At 49.2% G+C, this 22,710-nt stretch overlaps 1 protein-coding gene across 1 annotated transcript in view; it reads left to right on the top strand.

Moving 5' to 3' along the window:
* GALNT17 (polypeptide N-acetylgalactosaminyltransferase 17) overlaps positions 1 to 22,710 on the top strand; it is a 214,197-nt gene that overhangs the window by 77,316 nt on the left and 114,171 nt on the right. Inside the window, exons 4-5 of the mRNA XM_077787478.1 lie at positions 8,503 to 8,677; positions 10,216 to 10,413. Of these exons, the coding sequence (XP_077643604.1) occupies positions 8,503 to 8,677; positions 10,216 to 10,413 (373 nt within the window). The remainder of the gene's footprint in view (positions 1 to 8,502; positions 8,678 to 10,215; positions 10,414 to 22,710) is intronic.

Genomic DNA, 22,710 nt, shown 5'->3' with positions numbered 1-22,710 from the left:
TAAGTCATGCCTTCCAAGGACAGAGCATATCTTCGAGGCTGTGCCTGTCCTTCTTATCTCATTCCGACCTTGTTCTATTTCCCAGGCCTAGACAGACCTTGTACAGTTTCCCAGGCCTAGACACAGAGCCGGTTTCCCAAGCTCTGTTCCCAGGCCAGACACAGCCTGATTCTGATTCTGGGGTCTTAGAGGTATCAGTGAACAACTGTTCCATTGATCCATGACCCCTCTTCTGCAACCATTCTCCAACACTTGGGGAAGGGCACAGAAGGCAAGGGGGTGGGTGTGCTGCTGGCACAAAGTTCTCTGCCACTTCTCTGGTGAGGAACAGGGTCAAACTGCAGTTAAATCCGAGAGAGTTGTTGTTTGAAAATGTAGCTGAGAGCTGGAAGGTGAAGGAAACCAAAGAGCCACCTGACCTTTCCTTTCAGTACCATCCAGGAGCTCTGGTTTCAGGGTATCCTTGTTTCTGATAATACCTTTGGTTGTTGCAGATATGCACCTCTAAATATCTGCCAGGACAAGAGCCTGGAGCCCAGAGGGATTTCTGCTTGGGCACCTCCCATGGTGTTAACTGAGATGTTTCCTCTGTGTGTGCCTCGGTTTCCCTGTTGTAAAATACCATCCCAGGCTTTATAGGTGGCTGGTGCTCGGCAGAGACCCTTGTTCCCTGAGTTCTGGTTTTGGAACAGGAAAGAGGAAGAGGAGGAAATAATTCCAGCTCACCTGTCCAGGTCAGGCCCTGCTGCAGCCTGGAGGGGATGTTTGGTTTCCCACATTACACACGAGTGTCCTTTGGTTCAACCTGCTCTCAGTCACTGCTGTCATTCCTTCCCTTCTGGCTTTTGATAACACAGAACTGCAGGAAGCATTTTCAGACTCTACAGACCTCTCAAATTCTTCCAAGGTCTTTTTTCTCCCAATATCCACTTGGACAATGTAATCAGGGCAGTTAAAATCCTTGTGAAGGACAGCAAAAAAAAAAAAAAAAAAAAAAAAAAAAGGACAGTTAAGTGACTTTGTTTACTGCCTTCTTCAGTTGTGCTGTGTTTTCATCCTTTTAATGCTATTTAAAAAAAAAAAAAATAATCCAGGAGTGCCATGGATGCTGTGATTAGAGGGAAGAGCAGGGCAGGGTGCAGGGTGTGGAGAGCTCATTTCCAGAGGGAGCTGAGGGGCTGCTCTGTCTGTGAGGAGAGGAGCTGGTGCACAGTGAGCTGTTCAGGCTGTAAAAATAGGCACTCAAACACCACAGTAATGAGCACCACAGAAAGTTGATGAGTTCTAATTACCAGTAAGAGAATCAGGAGGGCAGCTCCTCAGCTGGTGGGAATCACAGCAGCTCCAGGGCAGGAGCTTGGATGGTGTCTACAGTGAAGCTGTGGGATTTCAGAGCAGGTGAAGGGGAACTGCAGGTGAGGTGCTGCTGGGGTATCCCACAGTATTCCCAGGAGGGCTTGAAATACCACAATGAGAGGCTCCTTCTCCAAATTTTATCCTATTAATGGGGCAAAGAGAAGAACTCTTTCAAAGAGAAGCCATTGGTGATAATCACTGAGCTTCTCCCCTCGTTGCTGTGCACAAGGGATGTGTTTCTGAACAGCCTCTTCCTCACTGTGAGGCTGATGGTGAGCCAGGTGCTCTGCAGACACTGGAAGGGCACAGGACAGCAAAACAAATCCTTGCTAAAGTGTCTGCAAGGCCAGGGCTGCAGCTGGCAGTGAGGATCAGGGTGGGATCCCTGCACCCACTGTGGGATCATGGGGCACCACTGGGGTGGGCAGGGTTGGGGCTGGGGGATGGCAGGGCAGGCAGAGGGGTGCCCAAAGCTTGGACTGTGTTCAAGCACTTCCAGCTCTGGGGTTTCACAGAATCCCAGAAAGTTTGGGTTGAAAGCACCTTAAAACCCAACCAGTGCCACCCCTGCCATGGACAGGGACACCTCCCACTGTCCCAGCTCTGCCCAGCCTGGCCCTGGCCCCTGCCAGGGTTGTGTTGGGGTGTTGTACAGCACCAGGGAGGGAGAGGCAGGGAGATGACCCTAGCTGATGGACAAGTTCAAACATCCTGGGCACAAGGTGGGAAAATTCCTGTCTCCTGGCACAGCTAGGCTGCGTCCCACCCCAAGGGTGTTTTGGTTGGAATCAGGAGTGTGCAGGGTTCCTCATGGTGACCCAGGGCTGTGCTGAGGGTTGGACATCCCTGAGTTCTGTCCTCAGAAACATTGGGTGCACAAGGAGAGTGGGTTGGGGACTGAGGTGGTGCCATCAGCTGGGAGGGTGAGTTAATAATACCAATGTTCTGCTGCTGAGGTTTGCAGGCCTCCTGACAAACGAGATTTTTAAGGAGGGATTTGAAGGAAGATAATGAGGTAACTTGGCAGATGTTTATGAAGAGCTCCTCCCAAGCGTGTAATAATCTACTTTTCTCATGTAAAAGCAATGATACAAACCAGAACGTATCTCTGGGACCATGTGCTCCCTCTCAGCATCCTCGAGGAGCTGCAGTGACAGGCAGGAATTATTAATGGCAATAACATTGTCACAGAGTTCCCACTAATGGTCGGCAATCATTTTGAGCAGCAACAGCAGCAGTGCAGAGTTGATGCTTTGGATATTACAAACAAAGTCATCATAATAAATAGATTTGGCTTCTACAGGAAAATAATTACAGGAAAATAGTTCCTCATGAGCTCTCAGATTTAGAGATGAATCCTGGAGGATCAAGCAGAGGATGGGGCTGTGTGGGTGTGACTTTGGAGGCTGTGATTGAACAAGAAGGATTTTTTTCAGTCTCTGTGGGAGCAGCTGTGTGGGAGTGAGGGACAATTTCTGTGGATGTGGCTGAAGGCTCAGGACAGTCCCTGACTGGGGTTTGTGTGGGGCTTGTCAGGGGGGAAGAGGAACCACAGCAGATCTGGGAAACTGAAGAATAAAGCACCAAATACTAACAGAGATTTCCAAATCAAATTTTAAGATTAGCCCCAGGGGTAGAGTCAAGAGCTACCTGCCCTCCCCACCTGGCTCTGTGCCCTCCAGGTAGAGCTGTGACACAGCCAGGGGCAAAGCCTGATGCTGGTGTGAGGTTTTTAGGTTGGAACAAAGAGCTGAAGCCTCATTAGACACTCCCTGCTCTCAGCTTTGTTGTACAACAGCACGGCACAACACAAAAGTGTGCAGTGAGAGATTAAAGTTAATGAACGCTGGCATTCTGAAGCTTTATGTCTGAGCTGTAAATAGATAAAAGATGCAAATGTATTGTAACGGGGGGGGGGGGGGGGGGGAAATCCCTCCTGGAAGGAGCAAGCTTGGGGAGTTGTAGTTTGAGCCCCCTTCCCCTTGAGCTGCACATTACACTTCATAAAGACTCTTTTGGAGGTTGCTTTTGTTTGTGCTTGTTGCAGGGCTGTAATTCCAAAGGCAGTGTGCAGGTTGTGTTTGGGAGTGATAAGGAGGTTCCCGGGCTGTGGGGGTGCAGCCATGTGCCCCGAGATGCTATGTTATCTCACAGCTGCACACGTTGTCTGACTCTGTTGCTTCATCATCACCTGCTTTTTTTTTTTTTTTTTTTTTTTTTTTTTTTTTTTTTTTTTTAGTTGTTGTTGTTGTGTCTTTTAGCGTTTTTAATCTGGGATAACATCTCTCTGAAAAGCAAACCTTTCAGATAAAAGGCTGCTTAAAGGAGCTTGGCTACACCAGGGGAGAGACAGCTCAGGGCTGTAATTTGCCTCGCTGGTGGCACCGAGGGATCCCCTCCTTGTTTTGCTGATTCCAGCGGCAGCAGCAGCTGGATCCAGCTGTGCCTGGTTCCCCCGGGAGCTGCGGGGTGTTTGTGCTCAGAGGGCAGCTGCAGGGAGCTCAGTCTCATCCTGAAATGAGCAGGGTTTATGCCTTCATTAATGTTCAGCTCTTTATTAAAAAGATCAGCTGGGCAGGGGGCTCGACACGGAGCTCGCCCCCGCTGTTGTAGCTTTTTCCTGGTAGCCGAAGGGTGAGAAAGCGTGCAGAATCTGTCCTTGGAGTCTCTGTGGCACACTGGTAGCCAGAGATGAAGAGGTGTGCAGTCTGTATCTGAAGTCCCAGCAGACCATCCTCTCTCCTTTCCTCGTGGCACACCGGTAGCCGCAGGGTGAGGGGATGTGCAGAGCCTGTTGCTGAAGTCCAGCAGCAGCTGTCCTCTCTCCTTTCCTCCTCATAACACCAGAAATAGTTATTCCTTTGTTCCTGCTTCCCACAGCTCAGTCCAGTCTGGTCCTCTGAGGGTTATGGTGACAGGTCAAACACAGACTAGGGATGTGGTTCCCTTTTCCCCAACCAGTGCACCCATTGAGCCCCCTCCACTGTGCCCAGCCTTCCATTTATGGGTGTTTTCATCCCCAAACCCCCTCCCATGATTCCACTGGATTATTTTGCATCTTGGTCCTAGTTTGGGTGGGGGTGTAGGTGATTCCCAGGAACAATTAGCTAATTAACATTTCAATGTCAGTACTTAGTTCGAGCCAAGTGTCCCGGCCAGGCTGTTTTGTTCATAACAATCCCAGCCTGTCCCAGGGCTGCAGAGTGCAGCCTGAGCATGGGGAGTTCCACTGGAGCTGCCTGGGCTGTCCCACTGCTGCTCAACTCCGAGGCTCTGGGGAAGAGCAGCAGAGCAGCACGGGGTGGCTTTGTTGGGGTGTCTGGGATCCATCATCCTTGTGGGTCCCTTCCAGCTCAGGGTATTCTTGATTCTCTTTGGGTTTTGCTGAACCAAATGAGCAGAGGCTTGAGCTGCATGCCCTGACTGGCACCAGCTTTCTCTGTGAGAACTGATTCATCCCCCTGCTCCCCATGTCACATTTTCCTCTTGTCCAGCTGCAGGTAAAAACTTCAGACTCCCCTGGCTCTGAGTCTCCCTGAAAAGTGTTCATATTTATTTACTGCCTGCTGAAGGAGCTGCTTTAATGATTTCCTGCAGAAATCCCAGCCCTGATGGCTTTGGAGTTTCAGGCAGGTGAGAATGTGGGACAGGGGTGCCTGGGCTCTCCCATGGCACTGGAGCACTCCCAGCCCTGACCCCTCCAGTGTTTCTGATAACACCTTGGCCTCTGGAGGCTTTTCCCACCCAGCTGAGCCTGGCAAACACAAGGATGTTTTCCTTAGGGGTGTGGAGGTGTGGTCCTCTCCCAAGGACACCTGGCCAGTGCTGCACAAGGAATTCCCTGCTCTTGGTAATTCCTTGAGCTTCCCTGGTGCTGCTGGTCTTTGCTCCCTTCTCTCTGTGGCTACAGACAGGATATGGAGAGGTTTGGGCAGGATTTGGGGTGGGGATGTGTCTTGGTTTGGAAAGACAGGTGTCTGCTTAAGGAAGGCAGAGGTCTCCCCTGAAATGGAGAATGTAAACCCCCTCCCTCTGAATTGTTACAAATTTGAAATTAAGGGGCTCTCAGGCAAAGATATAGGAGCAGGAATAACAGTTCTTTATTAGGAAAATTAAAAATATAAATGCAATAGTACAAAAAACCAAACCAGTGCCAGACTCAGAACATGCCCTGTCCCCCTGTGTGTCAAGGAGGTGACACAGCCCCATCCCAGGGGGGCTCAGCCCTCCTGCAGTGCCAGCTGTGCTTCTGCTGGAGCAGGATCCTGCACAAGGGGGGAGTTTTCCTCTGGAGCTCCAGGGCTGGGGGAGATGGGCCTGGGCTCCTCTGGGAATGCAGGGGGAAGGAAGCTGCTCCTCTGGGAATGCAGGGGGAAGAAAGCTGCTCCTCTGGGAATGCAGGGGGAAGGAAGCTGCTCCTCTGGGAATGCAGGGGGAAGGAAGCTGCTCCTCTGGGAATGCAGGGGGAAGAAAGCTGCTCCTCTGGGAATGCAGGGGGAAGGAAGCTGCTCCTCTGGGAATGCAGGGGGAAGAAAGCTGCTCCTCTGGGAATGCAGGGGGAAGGAAGCTGTTCCTCTGGGAATGCAGGGGGAAGGAAGCTGCTCCTCTGGGAATGCAGGGGGCAAAGGCTGCTGTGCTGTTCCCAGGTCAGATTGGATCCAGGTAGGAATGCTTGGCTCCTCCCCTGGGCAGAGCATCTCCCCATGGATGATGGAATTTTCTCAGCCATGCAGGGACACTCAGTGGCCATGAACAGAAGATAATTAATAATTAATAGCCCATGAACAGCAGAGATCTCCTGGAGGGAGGATTGGCTGTGGGAGAGATAAAGAAAACTGCCCCAGCTCTGACAGATGGCAATGGAACACACACCCCCAGCTATATTTTCCAACCTAAGACAGGACAGGGCAGTGGGTGTTTCTGTGCTTGCAGGTGGGCTGATGTCCATGGTGGGATTACTTTCCTTGGCATCAGGTGGTTCTGTTTCTCTGCAGCCACATTTCCCAGCTTGTGTAGGTGACAAAACAGTTTGTAACAGATAACATAAGTCATTGCAGCTGGCAGCTGAGCTTTTTAATGGAGCAACAGGTCCATTGGATTTGAGTTCCTTGGACTTGCCCTTCAGTGAAGATCAATAGAGACAGATGGAGAACAAAAGGCGGGATTGAAATAGAACCTTTTGGCATTTTCAGGAGCGTTTCTCTCTGCAAATCTTGCTGGGGAGCAGCTTGGGCAGAGATCAAACCTTCCAGGCTGCATCCTGAATAAACAGGGATGCTGTGCTCTGAGGGAGGCTCCAGTTCCCCAGAGGATGCTGAGTGTGTGAGGGAGGAGAGCCATGGGGTGCAGGAGAGAAGGGTCTCCAGGCTCCAGGGCAGTGTTGGACTGCAGTGAACTCCTGGTTGTACAGCCTCTGTGGATCCTCCACTGGAATCCTCAGGAGTGCAGGCCTGAAGGGATGCTCCTCTAGTCAGGGAGGGTGAGGGGACACCTGTGTCCCCCTGTGGGCAGGACAGGGCCCTTGGGGACAGCTGTGTCCCACACTGTGGGCAGCAGCCCCTTGCTGCATTAATGACTTACCTGCTGCCAAAGCCACATGAGATGCCAAGTGCTGTGCTTGTGGGGGTTTCATCTGTCAAAAAAAATGTGTCTTTGTCTCCTTCAAACCATTCGGGAGAGTTGTTTCCATAAAATCCTGGTTTTGCTCTGAGTGGCTCAGCATGAAATGGAAGTTGCTGAGTTATGGATGTGTGTGATGCAGATGCTTTGAATTGAGGAAGGGGCTCATTTGCTTTATTCTTTTTATTCCCACTTCAGCATAAAAGAGAAAGGAGACTCTGGGGAAATGGAGATGTGAGGGGAAGCATCCCAGAAAGGCAGTCTGGAGAAAGCACATTTGCTGTGCCTGGAAGGAGGCGTGGCAGGGAAAGGAACAGATAATCCTTTTCCTTTGAAGATTTCAAAGCAGATGAGATTTGCTGTTTAGTCCTTTGCTCTCCATTGTGTGCTTCCTTCATGTGGGACCCCACGTGTGCTCGTGTGTCTCGAGGATTTTACCATGTGGGTGATTAATGGTGATGTTTTTTCCATCTTTATTCCAGGAGAGAGAGAGTGTGCAGTGAAGGGTAGTAGACTGTAATTTGAGGTCATGGATCATATCTTCATTTTCTGCTCTCCTGAAGCCTTGTAGGGATGAAAGATACTCTCAGGAGCTGCTTTCATGGTGTCGAGAATTTGTGTTGGTGCCCAGTGGCTTTGCTGAGCTTTCAGAGCTCCTCTCCAGCAGACCTTTGTGCATTGAGCTGGTGCAACAGGCACTGAAAGGACTGAGAACTGGCAGAGAACTTTTCCAAAGGGTTGGAAGAACACACTGGTGTTTATCCTTTATTGTAACCTTCCATCTGCTTCCACCTTCAAAGCCCTCTGGCTCTTTTATGCTCAGGTCTTCTACTGTGGAGGATTTGTGTGCTGGTGGTGGCTGAGGGCTGCAGGTCCCTGAGGGTCTCAGGCACTGCACACACAGGAAATGAGCTGCAGTGAACACGAGATATGTGGTGGGAGGGTCTCCTGAACAAAGCCAGAATCTCCTTTCATCCCCTCACAAAAGCAAGGGGAATGTCAACTTTTCTGCTGGCAAAACAAACAGCAGGTGCCGAGGCTGTAGTGGTTAGTCTGAGTGAAGAGGGCAGTGAAGCTCAGACGTGGTTTTGGTGTAGTTTGAGTCACTTTGGGTGGGTTTTGCAGCATTTCTAGCAGTGCTTTCAGCTCCAACCTCCATCAGGAGTTCAGAGCGCTGCTGTTTGCTGTCCATGGGTGATATCATTCTATCTTTGTGTTTCACTTCCATTTCTTCTAGTGCAGACTGTAAGTGTCCCCTCCCTGCCCTTGACCTCTGAGGTGGCCCATGGGCTCCTCAGTGGCCCAACAGCAGTTCTGGGCCACCTTGAACCTCCTGTGTGTGGGTTGTGCTCGGTCCATCTTGTGCAGAGCAGCACTGCTCAAGCCCAGGCGATCGCGTCCCTCGGTGGGTGCAGGGGTGTCACCCCAGTGATCCTGCTGCAGGGGGGGTTTGTCCCAGGTGGGAACTGTGTCCCTGTCCCTCGGAGCTGTGTCCCTGTCCCACGGGCTGTGTGTCCTTGTCCCCAGAGGAGCTGAAGGCGCCGCTGGAGGAGTACGTCAACAAACGCTACCCGGGGCTGGTCAAGGTGGTGAGGAACCAGAAGAGGGAAGGGCTGATCCGGGCCCGCATCGAGGGCTGGAAAGCTGCCACAGGCCAGGTCACCGGCTTCTTTGATGCCCACGTGGAGTTCACTGCTGGCTGGTAGGTGCTCAGGGGCATTAACCAGGGGAACATCCCTCCTTTTGTGTCCCTACAGAACGACACGCAAGTCCTCTGGTTTGTCAGTCCTTCTCCAGGAGTCCTTCTGGATTCCTTCTGGATTGGATGGCGCGGTGGGAGCATACAAGGAAAACTTTTCATTGCCCTTGTTCCTTGTAATCCTCTATTCCTTCCCTTTGTGCGTGCATTTTCCCTGCTCCCTGCTTAGTTTTCCAGGATGATTTCCCATTGCCTTAGCCTTAAGTAATTCCTGCAAGTTTAAAAAAACCTAGGCAGCAAGGGAATGAAGGAGAAAGTGTTTCCCACTTCTGTGCCCCTCGCTGGATCCCAGAGGGGAAGGCTCAAATGCTCTGGATTGATTTCTTTCCTTTGCTGCTGGGAATAAGAGCAGAGGTGCAGAAGCAGCAAAAGGTGTTTCACAAGGATTTTTTTCAGAGAGGTTTAGAACATTTGAGCTCAAATGGCTTAAGTTTGAATCCGTGTCATGACAGGAGCCTGAAATGGAATTTTTTTCCTTTAACCAAGTGTAAAAAGTAAATGGTCCATGTTTAGAAAAGTGGAGGTGGAAGAAGCTAAACTTGTGTTGAATTTGAACACAGTAACAGCCACAAAAAGCCCTATTTGCAGCTGTTAAAGGCAGAGTTGTGCACAGCTATTGAATCCTTTTCAATGACAGTGCAGCTGAAGGGGTTACTTTAGGAGCTGTTTGTGATGTTGGGATCTGTATTCCCAGTTGAACATTCCTCTCTCTGGTCACTAAGGCCTCACACCTGATTCTCTGAGGAGCTCCCATCGACTGAACTCTTGAAGCTTTTTTATAGTGGTAGAGAGGAGACATTTCTGTAGTGTGGGCTTGATTCTCCCTGTGTTTCCCACCTGCTGCTGTTACTGGGGCCACTGGAAATGCCAGTTCCCCCAAACTCCCCCTGGTGTGGGCACTGACCCCAGGGCACTCGGTGTCTCTGGATCTGCAGAGATGAGGCTGAGCACACCCCCTGCTCTGAGTGTGTCCCAGAGATTAATTTTTTAGCCATAGAGTCATCAAACTGCATCCCAAGGGAAAAAAGACCCTTCAAACAGTCCTGCTTTCAAGAATGTACCCTGTTCTGCCCAGGGTTTTGGGATCTGGGGGAAGCCTGGAGTAGTTCAGGTGTGGTTGAACCAAGCACAGCCTTCCTGGCCTTGCTTTGCAGAAGAGAAGGTTTCCAGCTAGGCTTCCCAGCCTGTGGACCAGGCTTGTATCCATCACAAGGAGGACACGAAGGGCTGGAGCACTTCAGTGCTGTGAGGACAGGCTGAGAGCTGGAGTTGTTCAGCTGGAGAGGAGAAGGCTCTGAGTGGATTCCAGTACCAAAGGGAGCCCCCAGGAGAGCTGGAGAGGGACTGGGGACAAGGCATGGAGGGACAGGACACAGGGAATGGCTCCCACTGCCAGAGGGCAGGGAGAGATGGGATAGGGGATGGAATGGAATGGAGCTGCAGTGAACTGAGGCTCTCTCTGTGCTTGCCCCTTCCCCCAGGGCGGAGCCGGTGCTGTCCCGGATCCAGGAGAACAGGAAGAGGGTGATCCTGCCCTCCATTGACAACATCAAGCAGGACAACTTCGAGGTGCAGCGCTACGAGAACTCGGCACACGGCTACAGCTGGGAGCTGTGGTGCATGTACATCAGCCCCCCCAAGGACTGGTGGGACGCGGGGGACCCTTCCCTGCCCATCAGGTATGGCTGGGCTGGGGACATTCACTGCAGGGCTGGGGACAGTCACTGCCAGGCTGGGGACAGTCACTGCAGGGCTGGGGACAGTCACTGCCAGGCTGGGGACATTCACTGACCAGGGCTGGGGACAGTCACTGCAGGGCTGGGGACAGTCACTGCCAGGCTGGGGACATTCACTGACCAGGGCTGGGGACATTCACTGCAGGGCTGGGGACAGTCACTGCCAGGGATGGGGACATTCACTGCAGGGCTGGGGACATTCACTGCCAGGCTGGGGATAGTCACTGCCAGGGCTGGAGAGAGTGACTGCCAGAGCTGGGGACATTCACTGCCAGGGCTGGGGACATTCACTGACCAGGGATGGGGACATTCACTGCCCAGGCTGGGGACATTCACTGCCCAGGGCTGGGGACATTCACTGACCAGGGATGGGGACATTCACTGACCAGGGATGGGGACATTCACTGCCAGGCTGAGGACATTAACTGTCAGAGCTGGGGACATTCACTGCCCAGGGCTGGGGACATTCACTGCCAGGCTGGGGACATTCACTGCCCAGGGCTGGGGACATTCACTGCCAGGCTGGGGACATTCACTGCCAGGCTGGGTTCATTCACTGCCAGGCTGAGGATATTCACTGCCCAGAGCTGGGGACATTCACTGCCCAGGGCTGGGGACATTCACTGCCAGGCTGGGGACATTCACTGCCAGAGCACGGGACATTCACTGCCAGGGCTGGGGACATTCACTGCAGGGCTGGGGACATTCACTGCCAGGGAGTGACTGTCCCCATGACAGTCACTGCCCAGAGCTGGGGACATTCACTGCCAGGGCTGGGGACATTTACTGCCAGGGCTGGGCACTCACTGCCCATACTGGGGACATTCACTGCCACAGCTGGGGACATTCACTGAACAGCACCAAGGAGGGCAGGCAGGCATCCAGCTGCTGAGGAAGCCTGTGTGAGAGCTGGACAGGGACACACAGCCCCCTGGAGTGGCAGGGGAAAGAGGAATGGCTTCAGACAGAGCAGGGTTAGGTGGGATACTGGAAGGAATTGTTCCCTGGGAGGGTGGGCAGGCCCTGGTACAGGTGCCCACAGCAGCTGTGGCTGCCCCTGGATCCCTGGCAGTGTCCAAGGCTGGGTTAGATGGAGCTTGGAGCAGCCTGGGACAGTGGGAGGTGTCCCTGCCATGGCAGGGGTGGCACTGGGTGGGCTTTGAAGTCCCTCCCACCCAAACCATTCCATGGTTCCATGAAAATGCAGGAAGATGAAGTGAGGAATCCACTTGGAGAGGTCAGGACAATGTCATAACCCCCACCAGCTCTGTGACATGAGCTAGGGAGGGTTTGGAAGGGTGCAGGGATTTGGAAAAGGGTGTTGGTAACAAAGCACTGGGGAGGTGCAGGAGCTGTGCAGGTTTGTCCAGGTTTGTGTGAAGTGCAGTGGCAAAGTTGCTTTGCCTCAGTTCCAGTGTTCAGCTTGTGCAAACCATGAGGAGCAAGGAGCTGGTTCCTGTGTGATGGGCTGAGTGGGGATGTGTGGAACACAGCCCTGTGTTTGCTCAGTGGAGAGTCCCTCTCCTCCCAGGGCAAGCTTTGGGAAGATGTGTCTCAGGCTTTTGTAACACTCCAGCCGAAGGGTTGGCAGCTCTGCACTGTGCTCCAGCCCTGCCAGGCTTCAGGGGTGGGATGAGCCCAAAACAAGAGCAGGAGGGGAGGGAAGAGCTGGGTGGGAGCTGGGGCTGCTCTGTGTGCACAGCTCAGAGGTTTTCCTTTCACAGCCCCCAAATATCACAGTGAAGCTCTGATCAGGAGTGGTGTCTGGCCAGGTGGGTGGGATCCACCTGGATCCTGACAAGCTCTGTCTGGAGAAGCTTTGTCCTCAGGCCCAGAGCAGCTGCATGAGTGCAGATCCCTGCCTGGTGGGAATCCTGAACCCAAACAACTCTGTTTTGGTCACTGACATAATCCCTGGAAGCTGGAATTAGGTCTGTTCCCATTCACACAGAGACCTCTTGTTACTCCTTTGGCTCCCTTGTCCCAGGCAGCACATTCAGCCCTCACTGAAGGAGTTAGTTTAGTTTGGAGTCAGTTTATTCTGGACAGGAGTCAGGACTTTGACAAATAAACAATTATTTTAACCAAATTCAGGCTGCTGGACTTCTTAGAGGAGGGCTGGGACATGCAGAAGCAAAGCTGAGGAATCCAAGAGCCTTTGCAAGTAAGGTGTGAGCAGTGTGGTGCTAGCAGCTCCTGCTGGAGCCTCTGGAGGGTAATAAAAGTGGATCAACACTACTGGAATACGTTCTCAGCCAGTAAATATAAAGGGCAAGAAAGAACAAACTCTTTTATTAAACTGAAGTGGTGCAATTGGGAGATACAGGAAAGCTTTGGCACAGGGAGTGTCCCCTGTGATTGTGACACCACCCTGGGATTTGATGTTGATTTTTGGAAGGTGTTTAGTGGTTTTTGGGAGGTGTTTGATGGCAGGGGAGGTGAAGTTTGGTTGGTTGGTTTTTGGGAGGTGTTCGATGGCAAGGGAGTTTTTTGGAAGGTGTTTGATGGCAAGGGAGGTTTGGTTGGTTGGTTTGTGGGAGGTGTTTGATGGCAGGGGATGTGAGGTTTGGTTGGTTGGTTTTTGGAAGTGTTTGATGTGAGGGCAGGTGAGAAGGCAGAGAATGGAGAGCTGAGGAGTTTCTGAGCTGAGAAAACTCCTGTGGGGAGCTGGAGGGTTGGGTGCTCATGAAGAGATGGAGTGGGGAGGTCAGGACCTACACCAGGAGGATTTTGGTTCTTTAGGATGTCTTTCCATAGGCTCCCCAGTATGAACCAGTTCAGGGGTTACCAATGAGCCAGGAGCAAATGGGGTCACAGGGATGTTGGACACTTCTCACATTTTTCCTTGCTCTGGTGGTGAGAGCCAGAGGTGCTGCCTGGGGGTGGATCTGCTGCTGATCTGCAGTAGAAATGAAGGGTCTGCTCTGGGAGTTGGCTCCTGCTGGCCAGCAGGTCCTGTTAGGCTGTTCTGGTGCTTGTTTTATGTTAAAAAATACAGGGATTGGGCTATAATCTGTGCAGGGCATTGAGCATCACATCTCTGCATTTCAGCTGATTGCAAACACTGGCAGGAGGAGCTGGGAGAGGTGTTTATCTGGGGTTGCTACAGCCTTGGTGCACCCCTCACATCCCTTTTGGAGACAGCCCTGGAGCAGGGGATGCCCCATTTTCCCCAGCCAGGCAATCCCAGGGATCTGCCCCTCAGCTCTGAGCACTGCTGAGTGGAGGGAACTTGAAAAAGAGATCAGAGCAGGGTTCAGGGTTCTTAACCTTTGTTAAAGCATCCAAAATGTGGATTCTGCTGCTGAGGCCCCAGGAGTTTGAGGGAGCCTGGGGGAAGGACACAGCCCTGAGACACCCAGGAACCTCCTAGCCACGTTAAATAAAAAACATGTAATAGCACTGAAATAACATTTTCATGTTAAACCACTGAAATAACATTGCTAGCAGGCACTGGGGGAGGATGAGGAGGAAGATAAATGGGCAGTGTCCCCAACAGGAAGCTAATGACACGTGCTGTCCCTTTGTGTACCCACATCCAGATCAGAAATAATGACTGCAGTTATTTCTTTGTCACATCGTGCTCTGAAAACCCTGCACTTTGTAGCAATGTTTGCATGGCAGGGATACAGTGCAGTGCTCCATGTAATTATGCACGGGATTAGAGGAAATGTGGAAATTATAGCCTACAGAGGTACATTAGTTTTTAAGAGATACTTTAGGATAAAAGGGTGGGAGTGAAGTAAAGCAGTTTATTTCCTGGTTTTGGGTTTACTCTTGGTGCATGAGGACGGTGGCAGTGCCACGAGGAATGCCCTGCCCACCAGAACTATCCAGCCCTGTGAGCCCAGGGGGCTCATTCAGTGGGGACTGGAGACAGAATATGGGAATGTTTTGGGGCAATTTTGTCTCCTGGCTAATTCCCAGATATGATTATCCAGGCAGAGAGCTGATGGCCTCTTTGAAATGAAATTTGTCTAAAATATGGCCCAGTCTCAATCTGGCTCCAGGCTCCTGCTTTATCCACTAATATCCTGCAAGAAATAGCCTCCCTTAATCTCTGGGAGAAATGCTGCTGTAATACCTGGGGTCTGCAATACATCAGCTGTTGTATTTTTGTCACCTTAACATTTAAAATGCTGATATACCAAAGATACCCTCAGTCTCAGCCCTAGCTGGGCCTGGTTTCACAGCCAGGCTTTCCTTGCCAGGCTCTGCCTACCTCTGTGCAGGAGATAAAATTGTGATTACAGGGTAATGGATCATGTCTGAATTAGCTCTGCCAGAAGAGGCAGACAGAAAATGACATTTCGAATGGTCATCACAGAGATCCTCATGTCCAGCAGAGCGAGCTCCTGCAGAGCTGGTGGGATTTCCTGGTGCTGAGCTGTGTTAGGAGGGGATCTGGGCCTGCATTCCATGCCTGGATGGGCTTTGCTGTGGAGATGTAGCCAGGATTTATCCAGATATTAATGATAGGAATTGGTCAGAGTTTGCTGACAGTCCAGAAAACCTTTGAGGCCACAAAAAAATGGAAGAAAGCTGATGCTTTCAGGGTCCTGTGGGAAATCCAAGTGAGATCTTTGGAGATGCTGTGAAAGAGCAGATTGATGACCTGGTCCTGGGATTTCCCATGGTGGGATCCTGCTTTTTAGCATCTTCAGCAATCATTTATTTCCTACTGACAGAACATCCACTTCTTTGAGGTTCATTGAGGTCTGGAGCCTGTTGTTTCCCTGGCATGAACCCCAGAGCCAGCAGTTCCTCCTGCCTGACCTGGTTTGGTTGTGTCACATCAGCTTTGGTCAAAAAGCTGCTGGAATCTGGGAGATTTCTCGCTCCATGTGCTGATGGTGCTTCAGTGGCAGCACCAGGATTTGTAATTACAGCTGTGAGGTCTTGGTGGCTCCAGGGGTGTGGTCCAGGAAAACCATGAATGCCCTCCTGCCCTGGGTCTCACCCAGGAACCACAGAATTCCCAGAATCACAGAACCACTGGTTGGAGGGGTTGGAAGAGACCTTCAGGATCATCAAATCCAACCCATCCCAAACAATTCAGCCAAATCATGGCACAGCCAGTCTGATTTCAACACTTCCAGGGAGTGAATATGGAGCCACTTCCACTCCTTCTCTGAACACCTCCGGGGTGGTGACTCCACCACCGCCCTGGATCACTGGGCTATTTACAATAGATTGAATTTCCTGACTTTCTTGTTGTTTTTGACATGTGGCTGTGCAGAGCAGTGGGGCAGAGGCTGAGTGGCTCCCCCAGTGAGCAGCCCCCAGAAGGTGCCGGGGCTGGAGGAGCTCTCAGGTTGATGCTGTTGAGGCAGGATGGGAATGAATAGATTTTGTTCCAAAGGCTGAGAATAAAACTCTGATTTATTTCAAAATACATCACTTTTTTATACAGAGCTTCGTGTAGACCAATTCCATTGGTCCTGAAGTGAAAACACCTCAAACCATTGGTGTGCAGTGAATGATGTACAGTAACAAAACCCAACTAAACAACAAGAGATATAAAGAACTTATTTACATTCTCACAACACTTTCTCAGGCTTCTGCCTGGTTAGAAATGTTCCATTTTCTCTCTGACTGAATGTGAGACCTACATCAGGTGGCTCCAGAGGTGACAGGAAGCCTCTTCCCAAGCCTGCCAGGCATAGGTGCAGCTGGGAGCTTGTTAGAACCCTAAATACTAAAAATTTTAAACTTTCTGTACTAAGAAATTCTAACCCCCCACAAACCCCACTATATTTAATCTAAAACCTTCTGAAATTAAATAATAAACCTAAAATTATAACAATGTAATGTAATTAAAAATATATCACATAATAAAACCCTTAAAATTTAAAGTTTTCAAATATAATGATATATATGTAAAGCGAAATATAAAATTTAAAATAAAAACTTGAATGGCTCCCTTTAGTGAGCAACCCCCAGAAGGTGCAGGGGCTGGAGGAGCCCTCAGGTGGCTCCAGAGGTGACAGGAAGCCTCTTCCCAAGCCTGCCAGGCATGGATGCAGCTGGGAGCCAGTCTAAATACTAAAAATTTTAAACTTTCTGCACTAACAAATTCTAACCCCCAAAAAACCCACTATATTTAACCTAAAACCATAAAGAAACCTGCTGAAATTAAATAATAAAACCAAAATTATAACTATGTAATATAGCTAAAAATGTGTAACATCACATAATAAAAAACTTTAAACTTAAAACTTTAAAATTTATAGTTTGAAAATATAATAGTATATATGTAAAGCAAAATAAAAACAAAACCTAATCCTTCTTCTTCACCTTCCTCTTCATAAGTTTAAATTATAGTATATAATTAAACAAAGTCTATGTTACAAAACATAAATAATTAATTATTAATATAAAAAGAAAAATAATTTAAATGTAATTTCTTAATTAGTTTTTCCTTAAAAAACCTTATAAAAATACAAAGCTATTTTATAACTTATTAATAAAATACTATAAAACTCACAACTTCCGAAACTATAATATAAATAAAAACAATGAACATCTAAATCTAAACACAAAATACCGTGTCAAACACCATCAATCCCAACTCCAAAAAAAAAACTAATGTTAAAAAGCCAACATCAGCTTTTAGGTTAAAGTGGACTTTGGACAGGGCTAGGCTGCAGATGTTTTATGTGGCTCTTAATTTTTACTGCTGCTGGAAGACAAAAGCTCATTTAATTAGAATCAAGATCATTGTGAGGAGGAAATGGGGTTTGAGAGTTATGGATTGTGAAAGAATAGAAGGGCTGATAGGTTTGGGCTTTTTTTGTAAAGATGAGAATAATGTTAATTAACCCACCCAATTACCTGCTGCCTCAGCCTCACAAATGTTAATGAATTTGCTCTTGCAGTGTACGTAGGAAAGAGCAAACTTCATCCCAGCTGTGGGAATGCTGCAGGGGTGGAGATGGGAAAACCAGAGGGGTTTTAGGTTACTGAATATGGCCCAGGAGTGAAGGCTCTGCTGCTAACGAGATATTTGTGTTCAATTAAAGTGTTCCTCAGGCACAGAGCTCAGGAGGTGCTGAGCTGTCCCTCTCCGGTGGCTGGGCTTTTATTTGGGTGGGATCTTAGGGATTTGGGGTGGGATCATTATTATATTTATTTATTCATTCCAGAAATGAATAAATAAATATTAGCTACTGATTTTTCCATGGGGCTTCCTGCAGCCCTCATCCCATGATGGTGTTCAAACGCCCAGACACTCAGTGCTTCCTTTATTTTCATTAAATAAATGCTGTTTCTTTCCTCTTTTAGTCCAACCTCTGAGACTTCTTTCAGGCCACTGTTAACAGCCTGAAACTTCTGTGCACACAGGATTTGCACAAACTCTGGAAAAGCCAGAGGAGTAGGGCTCTTGGGAATAAACTCTACTGCCATAAAATGATGGAAGAGGATTTCCATGGCTGGGACGTTCCTGTAGCACATCCCCACCCTTGCAGGGTTAGCAAGGTGCACATGAGACCCTCAATAACAGATTTAGACAGGTTTGCTTAAACTCTTCTAAATAATTTCACCACCACAGGAGTGCTCAAGGTGGAAGGAGGCAATCAGGGATGGTGCAAACTGTTGGACACAAGTGTGAGGAAAAGGCAGAATTTTAAGGATAATTCCTGGGTCTCTGTGGGTTTGTTTTGAAAAAAATCTTGAGGCATTTGTACAAAATGCTGACTATTTTTTGAATTTGTTCTTTCTGGCTTTAACATCTCCAGACTGCAGGAAGATTCCTGATTCTGTGTGAAGATGGTTTAAAATGTTCTCACTCTTCTGGCATTTGGAAGATGAGGGGAAAATTTCCATAGGAGCCAAATGTGGGGGGGGGGGGGGTGAAATGAGAATTTGTTTTTGGAAACCTCACCTGGAATGTGTGAGAAGATGCTGGTGTCGGGTGTTTGCTTAGAGGGATGGGATGGGATGGGATGGGATGGGATGGGATGGGATGGGATGGGATGGGATGGGATGGGATGGGATGGGATGGGATGGGATGGGAATGTCCCAACAGCTGCAGAAGGCTCATGGAGCTCTTCAATGGCTACATATAAAACTTAAACAGATAAAATTTAAATTTAACAGGAAGATAAATTGTTGGCAGTGGTGATCCTCCCCAGGCTCTGAAGCTGCTCTCCCCTTGAGCAGGTCAAGGAGACCAAAGCTCTGTGTTGGCCACTCAGATGCTTGATCTCCCTTTAAGTCAGGTTCTCCTCCATCCCTGCACTGGCTGCAGTTCCATGTCAGGGCTCAGCATAATTTCCACCAAAATCCATGGAGCCCCAGAGGACTTCAGTCCAGACCTTGGTCCAGCATGGGAACAACATGGATTTGTCCAAGGCCAGGCTGGACAGGGCCTGGAGCAGCCTGGGACAGTGGAAGTGTCCCTGCCCATGGCAGGGGTGGCACTGGGTGGATTTTAAGTGCCTTCCAACCCAAAGCCTTCTGGGATTCTGTGGCTCTTCCCCAGGCGAGGTTTGGTTGGTGCTTCTGGAAGAAGCTGCTGCAAACATCTTGTTATGCAGACACCTCAAGAAATCAGACCCATCCATCCCTTGCTCCTGGAGTCTTGTGCTTCCAGGGATGTGAAGCTGAAACCTAAGGTTTGATCACTCCTGGCTGGCATGGGCAATGAACGTTTCTGAAAACTTGAAAACAAATAACAGAAGAATTGCAGAATCACAGAATATTTTGGGTTGGATGGGACCTTAAAGCTCATCTCATTCCACCCCCTGCCATGGGCAAGGACACCTTCCACTATCCCAGGCTTCTCCAAGTCCTGTCCAACCTGGCCTTGTAGAGAAGAAATGGAGGGATTTTTTCTTTTTGTTTAATTAGTGTCAGTCTTGTTTGAGCTCAGAATGTAGGAGAGGGAAGATTTAGGTCAGAATCACGACCTCAATAACTTTGTTATCCAGCTTCAGATTAAATTAAAACCATCAAGAGCTTTATCAGCTTCTAAAGTACTCCAGTAAGAACCTCTTCAGTGTTCTCAGTTTGGGTTTTCCTTTTAGTGCTGAGGGGTTTTTGGGGATGATTTGAGGCCATATAGTAAGAATTTTAATTGACTTTCTCGATTTTTATGTTAACGGTACTGGGAGGAGTGATCCTCAACTGGCTGCACAAAGTGACTTTCACTCCTGGTGTGCTAATTTGAAGCTCTTAAACTTCCCAGAGATTCCCTGTGGTGTGAGAAAGCTGCCATGGACATGTTGGAGCTCAGGTTGCTGCTGTTGGGCCTCTTTATGAGGAATTCTTCATCTGCTGGTTTTTAATGTCATCTAATTTAGTGCCAAGTGTAAAAGAAGGCTCTGTAATAATTTGTGATGGTGTCAAGTTTTACAAGATGGGCAGATGGATGTCACTGCCTGGGGAGCTGGTGCTGAGGGTGCACCTGAGGCTGGTGCCCCTGGAGCTGGCTGGCAGCAGCCCAGGGATGAGGAAGCTCCCCGTGGATGTCAGTGCTGGATCTCATTTCAGGTCTCTGTATCCTTGGAGGATTCCCCTGGGGATTGGCTGCATCCAGAGCCAGAAGATCCAAAACTTGCTGAAACCTGGCAAGGTCCTCACCCAGCCCCAGGGTTTGGGAGAGGGCCCAAAGCTGTGTGATTCTTCTGTGAATTAGGGAAAAGCTTGTGGAGTGGAGGATCTGTGTTTGTGCAGCTTCCCAGTGCCATGGGCAGGGTTGTCACCAGAGCCACCAGGGTGGTGTCACAGGGACACAGCAGAGGGACCCTCATGGGATCGTGCCTGGCCTCTTTGGCCAAGAGACCTTGAAAAAGCAGTGTTTGAGCCTCTTTGGGTGGGACATTTGGGGCATGGAGTGGAATTGGGGTTTGGTATTAAATACCTGCCCCAGAGAAGGCTGTGCCTTTCCTGGAACGGGAGAGAACTTGGTGTCTTGGTTTGAAAAGACAGGAGTCTGTGAAGGAAGGCAAGAGCCTCCTGTGAAATGGAAAAGGTAAACCCCCTCCCTCCCAATTACCACAATTTCAAAATTAAAAGGCTCTCAGGCAAAGATATGGGAATGGGAATAACAGGTCTTTACTAGAAAAAAAACTTTAAAAAAATGTAATTAGTACAAACAAAACTAGTGATAGAGGCAGAAACCTGACACCCTGAGGAGTCAGGGTGTTGGTCACAGTCCAGTTAAATGGTGGCTGCTCCTCCTGGAGTGGCAGATGAAATGCTGCTGGAGCAGGGATCTGGAGAAGGGTGGAGTTTTCTCTGAAGCTCTGGGGATGGAGTAGCTGGGCCTGGTCTTCCTCTGGGGATCCAGCAGGGAAGAAGCTGCTCCTCTGGGAATCCAGTGAAGGGCTGCCCTGGTGTCCCAAAAATGCTGATTTTATGCAGGTAGGAGTGCTTGGCTCCTCTCTCTGGGTGGAGCATCTCACCGTGGGATGATGGAACTCTACCAGTCACGCAGGGAGTCATTCCATGGCCCATTAACAGAAGATATCTCCCCAGAGGGAGACATTGTTCTTGGGAGAGATAAGAAAACTGCCCAGCCTCCAACAGATGGCAAATAGAATCCATGCTGATCTTACAAGCCAGGACACTTGGATGCTGAGCCTTCAGTCCAGCTTGGTGCAGATGGAACCCCTAGAGCCCTGCCCAGCCTTGGGTGGGACTTGTGGTCACCAAAACATTTCCCTGCTTTGCCTGAGAAGGGGCTGCCTGGAGTCAGGAGAGTCATTTGGGGGTTCCTTGGCTGTTCCAGTGATTCCTGGATGAAAATAAATGCAGGCAGTCTTCCTCTGCTTTTTGATGATGGTGCAAATGCCATCATCGTTCTGGGAATCAGGGGGCACTTTTTGAAGGTTTTATGAGTGTGGTTGTCCTGCTCTGCTCTGCCCTGGGGGCACTTTGGGGCAGTGTAAGACAGATCCAGAGTGGCTGCAGCCCATCCAAAGGAGGGACAGGGAGATGGGGAAGGGCCTGGAGGGGGTTGTTGGGGTGTCTGTGCAGGGCCAGGAGCTGGATCCATGATCTCGTGAGTCCCTTCCAGCCCAGCATATTCTATGATCCTACAAGACCATTATTCTTGGCCAGATCAAGTGTTATTCCTAAAATTAAACCTTAAAGGCCTTCAAGCACCAGTCAAGCCCAGCTTTTCCCTGAAGGGCCTTGAAAACTGGGCAGGGACTTTGAGCCTCTGGCTTGTCCCTTCAGGAGACAAGGAGCTCACAGCCCAGGAGTTACAGGCAAGGGATCCAATTCTCCTTCCTGAAGGGAGCCGTAGTTTATTGGTAGAAAATGCTAATGTAATCCATTTTTATGAAGAAAACCATGCTGGCCATAGTGGAAGCATCTGCTTTTGTATTTTTAGAGCTTTGCATAAGAAAATTATTTTGATTAAAAAAGGACAAAAAAAATTATGCTTCTGGTTGAAAAAATAAAAAATGCTCGCACTCACAGAACTTTAATCTGAGCCCAAGTCACAAAAACAGCCTTTATTGATGTCAGAGTTGCTTTAGAAATGGAAAAAGTAAACAGGATTTGGCCTTTAATTTGTGAAGCGTTTTGATTTTTCAGAGGCATTAAAGAGACAGAAAAGATGGGTATTGAATTATTTAACAATTGCTAGGAAAATTAAGCTTCAGAGAGCCTGTTTTCACTGCAATAATCTTATTAATGAAAACAAAACAATCTGGGGCAGCACCAATATTCGGAGCTCATGCCCTGCTGCTGAATTGTTTCTGAGTGGTCCATGAAGTGATTTTGGAAGTCAAAGCCAAGCTGAGCCTTTTCTGTGGTCTGTTCACACTCCCCAGGAGAAAGCTGCCATTGATGGATTATCCAAATATATTTTCCCTCAAAATCCAAAGCAGAGGTGAAAAATATGCGAGGAGGAGTTGGGGGAATTTAGCTCTTTGAATTTTTTTTTCATTGGCAGATGGTTTTTAAGTTATTTATCGGCCGAAACCAATCACTTTTCATTAGAAAGCAAGTATTTAATGACTTTGGGGGTGGGGACTGAAAACAACGAAGTGATAATCGAGCTGGGTGACACAGCAGAGCAGCCCTTCATCAAACAGACTTCAGAGAGTGTTTGAGAGCCAGCGCTGAGGGCGATGATTTCCTTTCATCTGCGCTTTCATTCACTGTCCTTTGCAGTCAGTGGTGCATAAATAGGCCTAGATTGAATTAAAGGAAAAATGGATCTCTCATCCTCAGTGCTGGATGTCCTGGGAGCTCCCAGCTGGCTCTGCCTTGGAGCACAGT

This window comes from Lonchura striata, chromosome 20 (genome assembly GCF_046129695.1).
Source record: "Lonchura striata isolate bLonStr1 chromosome 20, bLonStr1.mat, whole genome shotgun sequence".
Classification (NCBI taxonomy): domain Eukaryota; kingdom Metazoa; phylum Chordata; class Aves; order Passeriformes; family Estrildidae; genus Lonchura; species Lonchura striata.
Note: the sequence above shows the minus strand (reverse complement) of the source record. Positions and strands in the feature narration are given on the sequence as shown.